The 11669-nt window shown below is 47.2% G+C and overlaps 1 protein-coding gene across 1 annotated transcript; it reads right to left on the minus strand.

Moving 5' to 3' along the window:
• Nucleotides 1-9895: 9895 nt before the first annotated feature.
• LOC133899061 (germin-like protein 8-14) lies at nucleotides 9896-10800 on the minus strand. Its single transcript, XM_062339975.1, has one exon. It carries the CDS (start codon nucleotides 10723-10725, stop codon nucleotides 10054-10056), a length of 672 nt encoding a protein of 223 aa, XP_062195959.1. The 5' UTR covers nucleotides 10726-10800; the 3' UTR covers nucleotides 9896-10053.
• Nucleotides 10801-11669: the final 869 nt, after the last annotated feature.

The following is an 11669-nucleotide window of genomic DNA, read 5'->3' on the forward strand; positions in this document are numbered from 1 at the left end:
AGCTCAAGAGCCATGACCGAAAGAGACTTGGTGATCGGGAGCATATCCTTTGTGGAGCTTCAATGTGGATTAGGAGTGACATCATGTCATCGATACCACGGGATAAAAATCCCTTGTGCCGAGTTTGTCTCTCTACCTTATTTATGTTTTCACATTTACATACTTGCAATTTACCTTGCTAGAGTAGATTGCAATTCTCTTAAGTGGTAGAGTAGACACACTAGATAACCTAGAGCATATTTAGATAGAAATTGATATATGTTTATCTCGTGAAGTTGCTTGGAGCCAATTTGTTTTAGGTTTCTAAGTGTCATAATTCATCCCGCCTCTTAGTGTTGGCGAAACAGGCAGGCTACGCTAGCCTAAAATAAATTTTTTTCTACCGCATTCACGAGGAAATTATACTAGAAGTAGATCATAGATTGTTACCGCTCGACGCGTAGTGCAGCAGAAGAAGAGTTGGAGTAGACCGATCCAACGTCGTGCGGGTCAAACTCCTCGAGCAGCTTCTTAATTAGATCCACGACCAGCCCCGCGCAGGTGGTCGTGCTCCTCGACCAACTCCGAGCAGGTGGTTGTCGGAGGATGAACTCCTGTCGCAGGGATCCCGAGAGACCCCTTTTTAGAGATTCGGCCGGGGGGATGATCCTGGATAAGCTTGTTGGGAAATAAGCGGGAACGGAAACAAATGCAATGGCTGATGGGAGATGATCGCCCTGACGGGAGAAAAATGGGTGCACTGGGGTTTAGACAGGTTCGGGCCGCACGGAGGCGTAACACCCTACTCCTGTGTGAGTGTTATATCTGCCCTTGAAGGGAATTCTTCAAGGATGTATCTGATTACAAGAGAGAGAGACCTACTGAGAGCTTGAGGCTCTCGTGTTCTAGCTTGGCTTGAGCGGGTTTGAGCGTCTGCGTCCTCTTCTTCACACACCACCTCCTTTACGTGTTCTTCATTCTTTCCTTTTATAGGCGCGCCGACCTCGACATATCCTGAATGGGAAAGAGGGGATGCGAATGCCAAGGTGCCACGGAGAAAGGCGTCATCATTTCGTCTTGGCGAAGTGACAGGGGCGGTGGAGAAATGCGGCGCGCATCCGACCACCCGCCACTGTGGAAGCCTCCGGGCGCCATAAAGGGGGTCCACCGGGCAGCCTCAGAGGTGCCCGGTGCGCCCACCCTGTCTTGTCTTTCTGCTAGGGCAGGGTGGCCGGCGGAGCGCTTCGATTCTGGCAACGTTATCCCGAGGCACCCGGGTGAAACGGGACGGGACCCGTGCATTTAATGGACCCACGCCCCCCTGCCAGTGCATGGCAGGGTCTGACACTGGGGCGTGGGCAGCTGAGAATGTCAGGATGTCAGGATGTCAGGCCGCGCGTGCCTATTAAATGTGGCATGGGGCCTTTGACTGGATGACACCCCGACGATGGGACCCTTCGGGTCGTCGAATGATCTTGCGCGAACCTTCGGGGAACCGAGTCGTCGGGGGCTGCCACGTGCAGCCCCGAGCACTCTCTCCCGAGTACTTTGGGAGGATCTTCGGGGAACCGAGTCCTCGGGGGCTGCCACGTGCAGCCCCGAGCACTCTCTCCCGAGTACTTCGGTGGGACCTTCGGGGCACCGAGTCCTCGGGGGCTGCCACGTGCAGCCCCGAGCACTCTCTCCCGAGCACTTGGTGGGACCTTCGGGGAACCGAGTCCTCGGGGGCTGCCACGTGCAGCCCCGAGCACTCTCTCCCGAGCACTTCGGTGGGACCTTCGGGGCACCGAGTCCTCGGGGGCTGCCACGTGCAGCCCCGAGCACTCTCTCCCGAGCACTTGGTGGGACCTTCGGGGAACCGAGTCCTCGGGGGCTGCCACGTGCAGCCCCGAGCACTCTCTCCCGAGCACTTCGGTGGGACCTTCGGGGCACCGAGTCCTCGGGGGCTGCCACGTGCAGCCCCGAGCACTCTCTCCCGAGCACTTCCTTCCCGGTATTTGGGCTCTGCGGATCATCGGGGAACTAGGGTGCTCGGGAACCAGAGGCGGCGGCCCCGAGCACCTTCTCCTGGGACTTAGCTTCTTCTTACCTTGCAGGGTGGTGACATGTGGCGGATGGCCGGCCTGGTCTCGGGACTTAGGGACCCCTGGTTCTGAATACGCCGACAGTGGTCGTGCTCCTCGACCAACTCCAAGCAGCTAGTCGTGCTCCTAGACCAACTCCGAGCAGGTGACGACCAGTCCCGAACACGTCGCGTTCAACTCGCTGAGAAGATCAACGCCGCAATAGCAGCAACACCTCTACGGTATCCATACGTACTGGGCAGAAACGCCGAGCGCTGATGTGCTAGCACCGCAATCACGGCTAGGGTTTTGAGAGATCGTGTGGAAGACTGCGGCTATAATTTTGGAGTGGCTCAACCTCAGCACACCCTACCCATACCTCTCCTTATATAGAGCTCGCCAATGGGCTCCCACGTTGGAAGCCCTTTAAGACTCTAACTTCTCATGGATCACAATCCAATCAAAACCCATATACGAATCCAATTCGCATATTTTGTTCCAACCAATTAAGTGTGTGACCCGTTAGGGTCATGTACAAATGGCTATGACTTGAAAACCCTTTCCAAACCGAAATCAATAGCGGTCTCTAGCAGGATATGTTGACTCCCGAGTATATATAAAAGCTCATATCGGTTGAACCTTGATATACACATGCATCGATCCCTTCGCCTCACGATACTAGTCAAGCTCAAGGCAAGGTACGTGCCACCCTTGTGATAGCTCGACCATTCACTCAATCAAGTAGTGGATTCATCATGACTAACTCTTTAATCATATTGGCATGGCTATGCACTTTCTCGATCCAACTACCTCAAGAGGCCCAGAGATATCTCTCCCGTTATAAGGAGGGGCAAATTTCATCTTGATCGCTCACACCCCATGACATGTTTCATGAAAAACCCGAAAACTACCTTTATGACTACCCAGTTACGGAATAGCGTTTGACAACCTTAAAGTATGCGACTACACATTCTAGGAATCAATGACAATCTCAGGTCTAAGGATCCTGCAGGTACACCATTTGAGATAACAACTGATGTCATATCATAAATAACAATCCTAGTAGTATTTCAAAGTGGGTCTATCCAACATTATGTTCTCTAACATAAATATCCACATTATTGACTTGGTATCTCTAGACCTATGATCCATAAAACGTGATCATAAATCAATATATGTGTTGTTCTTATGTATCATCATAATGATACGTGACCAGAGATCGACTAAGAATAACATTATGATATAAACAAAGAGTTTCATGAACAAGTTACATACTTGCCAATCAGAGTAAACGATAGTCATTCTTTGAATAACATATTATTTAGAAGTACATTAATATAGACATATGATACAATCATCTTTATGATTGTCTTTAGGGCATATCACCTTCACTTAGTACGTCACCGTTCCTTACAGTCAGACTATGACTCGTCACTTATGACAGGTCATCAGTAACGGGTTATGACATTAGTGACGGGTGAAGTTGTGACCCATCACTAATGACAAATTCATGAGTGACAAGTTGTCCTAGGCTAGTCATCAGTGACGGGTCACGTTACGACCCATCACTTATGACTTATCATCTATGACTTGTCTCCCTAGGCCGGTCATGAGTGACAGGTGATATTATAGCCTCTCACTGATGACAAGTCATAAGTGACGAGTCATGTTATGACCTGTTATTGATGACTCAGCTCTATTATTAGAGCTGACCAGATACTGTCTTTTCATACTTAATTTGCTCAACTAAAAAACTAAACGTATTGTGCAGATCTAAAAAGATGTTATGCAGAAAGGTTATAACCATGTTATAGCTGAATATTTACACATAAAAGCACAAATGTAAACACTAAACTTATAACCATGCTATAACTAAGATTCAAACTAAAGAGATATGAGACTACAAATATCTACAGAAAAATACATCAATAAGTTACAGCTTATGTTTAGCCTATTTCATGAATTTTTATTCACACGTTGGACAAAACTTGTTTAGGGTACAAAAACGTAGTAGTCACAAATATTTTCTATTTTCTATTTTATTTTTTCTTACCTTTTCTCACTCCAGCAGCACTAGAATAGGAATCATTGTATATTTCTACCTAAGTTTGATGTAAGGGATGGTGGCTATAGACATAAATATGCGTTCCAAAAATGATGCAGAAACTTCAAGGGACGAGAACTCAATCTTTCAAGTCAAATTTGACCTCGGAAAATTTGCCAAATCCAAAAAAAATAGAGGAGAAATGGATGCAACTTTTTTTTAGATATCTGTAGAGTAAAAAAACATTGAATTATAGTTCGTATGCAAAAGTTGTGCCTATTTTACCGAAGGCACTCCGGATCACCTATTGGTAAAAACAGTCATTGCTGACGGATCAAGATTATGACCTGTCACTTATGACCTTCGGTAGAAAAGGTTAAAAGGATAAAATATCTGGCTTCATCACAATGCATGCGAGGGTGTGGTGGTAAGGGGGATGCGCAAGCGAGGGGAGGTTGCGGGCTTGATTCCCATGTAACGTAGAGTATAAAATAGTGTAAAAAAATATCAAGTGACCCATAGCGAGTGGTGATGGCTCGGATGAAAAAGATATATTTTTTTGACTTTTTTCATGTCAAAAAATGTGAAAACATTCATCAGTCATTAGTGATGGGTCCTTGACAAGTCGTAAGTGATAGATCATGGTTATGACCTGTCATTGATGACCTTCATAAGTGACATATCACTGTTATGACTCGTTATTAATGTGGTGACGGGTCGTAACCCATCACTGATGACTAGCCATCAGTAATGTGTTTGAGGTGACGGATACGAGACCCGTCACCTATAACGGTTATCACCCATCATTGATCATTGAAAAAATAAATAAAGCCCGCAAACATATATAGGTCCCACCATATGGTCTAGTTAGGGAGAAACCCTAATTTCTATTCCACGGTACTAAGAAATATAAAATTTATTCTATTGCAACCTGTAGGTACCCAGTTCAGTGGTTCCCAATTGAGAATGGAATGTCAATAGAAATAATATATAGGACGTACCAGCTATATGGTCATCCTTATTATTAGGGGTATATAGGTGATTACTATACGGGCCATATAGTTGCTTGCTTAGACTATCTCCAACAGCTACATTAAATTTTCATCCTCAAAATACTATTACAGCATCCCCTATATCTAACACTGTAGCAGTACTGTATCACTGGATAGAAGATCTGTTGGAGATGAATTTCCAGTGCTACAGTAGACCGCAAAACACTGTAGCACTGGATTTTGCATATTTGGGGACTCCATTGGAGATGGCCTTAGTGTTGTATATATTTTGTGTAGTTTCTGCTCCATATATAGTACAGCAACAGGGAAATGTAATATCTTAGACCTGCTAAGTTTCAGCCGTCAAATCCCTAAATTTTTCCCTTTTTCTCTCTCTTTCTCTCTCTTCTTCCTCTCTCTTCCGTCTCTCCCGTCCCCTCCCCGTGACCCCGCCGCCTACCAGCGCCGCGCCGGCAGACCTGGCGCCCCGCGCCCCATGCTGCTGCCTGGCGCCCCGCACCGTCTCACGCCCCACGCCGCCTCACCCCGCGTGCTCGCCCGTCACCGACCTTATAAAAGGAGATGAACAGTGCATAGACTCCCCACCCCCCATCCTCACCTCCATCTCTCCCTCCGAGCACTCTGCCGCCTCCCTCTGAGCGCCACCACCACCGGTGAGCCCCCCGGCCCTCTTCTCTCTCCCCCCCTCTTCTTCCCCTCCCCCCGGTGGACGTACTTGGCCTCCCGTCGGCGGCTGCTGGCCTCCTGTCGCCGGTTGCCGGCCTCCCGTCGTCGGCCGCCACCCTCCTGACACTGGCTGCTGCCCCCATTGTCCGCAAGCCAGATCCGGCAGGCGAAGCCCACCGCCGGCCTCCGCCGACGCGCCGCCGCCTAGTCGCCCTCCCTCTCCCTCTCACCCCTCCCCCTTGTCCTCCTCGTCGGGAAGACCTAGGCTGAGCCAGTCTCCCCTCTCTCTCTTTTATCTCTCTCTCTCTCTCTCTCTCTCTCTCTCTCTCTCTCTCTCTCTCTCTCTCTCTCTCCGTAGCTGACAGCTGGCCCCCCCGAGCCGAGCCCAAAACAGAGCCATCGCAAAAAAAAAATTGAGCCGAGGCGGGCCCCTAGAGCCGAGCCGACTCAATGGAATATTCCCCCCTTTTCTTTTTTCTGAATTTCTCTCCCGACGAAACTTCTAAAGCCCGTTTCTCCTCCATCCTAACTCCGTTTTCAACGATTCTTCCACAGATATTCATCTAAATTCGAGATCTACCCAATCATGTCAATTTTGTAATTGTTTTTGTAAATTGTTTAGTTATTATTTTAATCGTTTGATTGATCGTGTGCGTTTTTATCATTGTTGCGATTATTAGAGGAAGGAGCATTCTAGGAAAACCTCGAGGATCTGGAGTTTGAAGAAGGAGCAGATGAGGACTTCAATGAAGGCAAGTCTTACAACCGTTGATCATATTGATCCTATGTTTTCAAATACAACCCATAGAGGCATTGTTTCAAATAATAGGACTATGCATGATTAAGTTAATAGTTGTGATTTTAAAGAAATGCTAGAATAGTTATGACCTAGCTTATTTATGCCATGCCTTGTTATTGTTACCTTTATTCCGTTGAAACCCTAGAAGGTTCCTAACATCAATAATGATTGTTTGGATGAATGCTTGTTTACTAGTATGCTTAGGATTGCTTTACTCAAAAGAAAGAACTAGATTATTTATATATGTTAATCATATTTTTCAAAAATATGAAGTGATGTGTGCTTGGTGCGTGTGCATGTAAAACTTGTGTACTTGGGAAAGCTCTAGAATAGTGTTGACGAGGGTGAGTAAGGTACCCCACAAGGGTGAGAACTACCTTGGAGCAAGCTTCGCCTTTGTGGTGTTCTTGCTGGGAGACTCTTGCCTCGGTTGTATAAGGACCGGTTCGCTGTGGCATCTTATCTAGTATTCACTCGTACAACCACATGGCCTAAATGGGCAGGACTTGACCTAACCCCTCTTACTTAGTTCGGTACCCACCCGGAGGCCGGTAGTGGCAATGGGTACCGGGAGAAGACTTGGGTGGTACGTAGCCTAAGGTCCAGCTGGTGATATTGTTAAGGCTATCTCAAAGCCTTAGGATTGCTAAGTGGTCCTTCCCGTGGATCTTCTAAGGCCCCTGTTATCTTAGTGCCCTATGGGTGGATATTGTGACTTCGTTGTGAGATTGTTGCGTCTCGTTATGGCAGCTCCACCAGTTGCTAAGGTGGGAGCCTGCGCATATCTTGTGGGTAAAGTGTACAACCTCTGCAGAGTGTTAAACCCATCCGGATAGCCGTGTCCTCGGTCAAGGACATGGTATGATTTGATCACAATGATTAGCTTTTCGGCGTGAGTTCCTTCTTGGTGTGTGAGTGGGCAGTGTGCCCATATTTTCAAAAAGAAGGGTTTTGGCTTTGTGCCCTAAGCTTCCTGGACTGTGTGTTCACCGGCAAAAAACTTGTAGGAACTAGCGGGATGGAAGTATCTCCCCCAGAGCCGTCAACCCCCATAAGCTCAACTTACGTGTTCTCTTCGAAAATATTTTTATTAAAGATAGTCTTTGCAAAATGAACCTTGCATCAACAAAACTAGCTTTCCGCAAAACCTAAAAGACTCTACAACCTTATCCTTAATCTACCCATAAGCATCTAATATTCCCCCTTGAGGTAGGACTTACTGAGTACCTTATGTACTCACACTTGCTAATTGTGGACCCAGATGATCCAGATGTCAACTTTGTCGAAAGAGAAGATGAAGATTAGAGAAGCTGGTTTCGTCTGCACTCAAGCTGCCTGTAGGGCATGGGTCGTTTTTACGTCATTTTCGTTGTGCTGTGTGGGTTTGTTAATTTATACCTACGGACCTTTGTTGTAATGACCTCTGTGTTGTACCCTATTATCGTTTGTAATCGATGTATGTTTGTGATGTCTATTTTTATTGAAATTCGTAGGTACCAACTACTATTCTAAGAACTGGTATGAGCTGCATGAGGTGACCCTAAAGAAAGGATCCGATATCAGCACTGATAGAGCTGTCCTGACTGCAAGTTTTATTTAAACTTGTTAGATTTTTCCTGCAAGCCTCATTCAACCATCGCCGAAAGCTATGGCTCCAACCATTCAAAGCTCGCAAGGATTCTCACTGAAACGTGTTGCTCATTATAAATAGAGACACACAGGGAATTGCATAGCAAGAGAGGAATGTCCGAGCACCAACATGAATTCCAAAAGTCAAAAAAAATGTTGTCCAATTTTATTTTCTGTTTTCTATTATTGGCTAGCTGTTTTTTCATAGGTTTTATCTCTAACCTACCTAACTTGCTTAGGGCAAAGACTTTATTATTATTATTGTTGCATTATTGGCTAGCTGTTTTTCCATTCGATCTGCCTATAATATGAGAACTTGATTCCTTCCTTTCCGCTGGCAATACTAAACAGCATTCGATCGGCAATATTAATGCCAACTGGCAAGCAAAATTCAGTTGCTAAAAGTAACGGAGCAATAAGAGACGAATTCGAGGAATGGAGGTCTTGCAATATTTTGCTTATGTGCAATTATTTTCCGCTGTACTCCCCAGTTGGTTGTTATGCTGGCTAACTAGGCCGTGACTAGTGAGCCACCACGAGGCTCGCTACTGTTTGTATGACGTGTTGGTACGGTATGATTTGACTGTGACAGGTTGGCACAGGCCCGCATGCCAGCGGCCTGGCTAGGCACGTCGTGGCATAAATCTCTAAACTCAATCTGAGCTGAAGCCTCTCGCCTCCGTCACGCTCCACTCCACGATGGCCAAGCAGCAGGTGCCCGCCTAGCGCTTGTCGACGCCGCCACTGGCATTGCCATCTTCAGCCCTCCTTCCTCGCCACCGTCTGCTCCCTCGCCAGGGCCTCTGGTCCAAACTTGGCATGCGCCCCAGGGACGTCGAACTTGTCATCGTGCCATCCTAGCTTGATGTCCCCGTGCTTGACTTCGCGCTCATGTCCATCGGCGCCGTCATCTCGCCTGCTAATCTGGAATCCACTGCCAAGGAGTACGCGCACCAGGTCACGCTCTCCAGGCTGGCCGTCGCGTTCGTGGTCCCCGAGGTGGCCACCAAGCTGCCTCGACATCTGAGGTGCGTGGTCATCAGATCGGATGAGTATAAAAGGTGGCGGTCACACATTACAACCACATCGCCCCGATTCGCGTGCGCAAAGAAAATCGATGTGGGGCAACGTGGCTAGCTCTGGGTCCGAGGACCCGTCCTTGTCACCGTGCCCGTCGTGTCGCTGGGCCAACTGTGCTACCCGTCGTGTCGCTAGGCCGGCCCAACGTGGCAAGATTGGTCCTGGGTCGTATCATGGGCCATACCTCCTGCACATGGGCCGACACGGGTCTGACAGCTCGTGCCTAGCTAGCCCAATGCCAGGCTGGCCCGTCAGGCCTATTTGGGTCAGCCTAGTTGGTTGTGAATTTGTTTTCTTTTTGCAACTCGCAAGTACTCTCTTCGTTCAAAATGTAAGACGGATTTTGTTTCGAAAAAGTCAAATTTCATAAGTTTTGACTCATAATTAGTAAAATTATATGCATGTTTTTTTACAAATTTTATTTCAATAGATATGTATTTCAAAGTAATTTTAATATAATAATAATTTTATAGCAACTGATAATATATTATAAGAGAAATTAATAGTTAAAAATTATTTTTGATGATTTTTATAACAAAATATGTCTTGCATTTCTAAACGGAGAACTATGCAGCTTTCAGTAATATAATTAATACCAAATGGAAAAGGAAGAGTCAGTAGCTGACCTGGAACAACCAAGACATTTTCGTATATTTATTGAATCATTTTAAAAAAAAGATAGGGACACCACATCTTGAGAAACACCACTTGCGTTAACAGGACAGATGCACAGGCATGCAGGGCACCAGTGCAAAATTATTCTCACACCACAACTACGACTCACTCAACATCTGTGCACATGTCGTCGGTCCCTCCGAAAAGCGCTTTGAGCTTCCTGACCTCCAACTTGTCCAGGACGGTGACCTTGCTCACGACCTCCGACGGCAGGTTGTTGGCGAAGAGCGCGAAGTCCAGGATCTGCAGGCCGGGGTTGGGGCTGCTGTACGACGAGAGAGCCACCGCCGTGGCGTTGCCGACGTTGTACTGGAAGTGCGGCTGGCCCTGCGGGAGCACCATAAGGTCGCCCTTGTACAGCGTCTTGGTGAAGACCTTGTTCGACGTGGCGCTGATGAAGCCGCAGACCATGGTGCCGTCGAGGACGAAGAGGAGCTCGGTGGCGACTGGGTGCCAGTGCAGCGGCACGACGCCGCCCGGGGCCATGTCGGCGCGCGCGGCAGAGATGCCAAGCCCGTTCACGCCGGGGAACCTGGTGACGAACGCCGACGACAGGCTGACCTTGAAGGGGGCGATGCTCGGGCCGGTGGTAGCCAGGCCGCGGTAGTAGAAGTCATCGGCGGTGACGGCGGTCTGGGGCTTGCACGGGTAGCCGCCCGGCGTGTCGCTGCTGGCCAGGTCGGCGACACAGAAGTCCTGGGTCAGGGCGCGGGAGGAGAAGGGCAGCAGGGAGAGCAAGGGTACGAGGAGGAGAATGGCGTTGACCATGGTGTACATGTGTTTGAATTGGATGTGAGTGATTCAATTCTTGAGGTGTTTATAGAGCAAAAAGGGGTGTGTTACAGAAGTGCAAGTGGATGAATATCCAAATCCAAATCAGAGCTGTCCAAATCAGGTTGATCCTTTAAAGAAAAAAGCACGATAGAAAGCACCCTCACACTATGTACTAAAAAACACTATTATGACGCGACAAACAAGGAAATGTGGCAAATGATTTAAGGCTTTTTTTTATGCTTCTGATTTCTCCGAAAAACTGTGTTTTTATTTTTCTGAAAAGTTAATTTTGGATTTTAATTGTTGGATTTTACAATAATTTTTTTTCTCAGCACACTACTTCACAGAAAAACTACTTTCAGCTAACTTCTCAGCTTCTAGTTCATTTCCTCAGAAGTAGGCTTCTAACTTCTTCAGAAGTCACTTTTCAGCAAATCTGTTTGTTTGAGCATTTTGATACAAGCAGAAGCCAGAAACAACCTGAAACAAACAAAACAAACAAACCCTTAGGCAATGATGCATATTCGTGCTTCAAATTTTATTGTTCAATGATCTACCGGCCAATCTTTGGTAGGGAAAATGTGGAGCACCTGTCACAGGATGGTCATCATTTACCAATGTTGAATTAGATAATTTTCCTAGGATACCTACAGAGTGCATACAATATATAGTTTATGTACAAGTAGGGAGGTAGGGGATGTATTGTTGGAATTGATTTCGGGCCCATTCTCTCTCTAATGTATTCTAACTGACGACCGGGAGATGTGGGGAGCCTATTTTCACAATCACGCTCTGATCGGGAGCACAACCACCGATGGTTGCGGTCCAACCTTGTGCAGCGCTATGTAAACCCATGGGGGAGTCTGGCACTAGCGAGAGGATTTTTCCAGTCCACGCTTGGTTTGCACCTCCCCATAAAAACACATCTATCCGATCCTTATGTGTGC

The sequence above is a fragment of the Phragmites australis genome, chromosome 18, assembly GCF_958298935.1.
Source record: "Phragmites australis chromosome 18, lpPhrAust1.1, whole genome shotgun sequence".
Lineage (NCBI taxonomy): Eukaryota > Viridiplantae > Streptophyta > Magnoliopsida > Poales > Poaceae > Phragmites > Phragmites australis.

Excerpts from the sequence above, each read along its gene's own strand:
- LOC133899061 (XM_062339975.1), bottom strand. The coding sequence starts at position 10,725 with ATGTACACCATGGTCAACGCCATTCTCCTCCTCGTACCCTTGCTCTCC.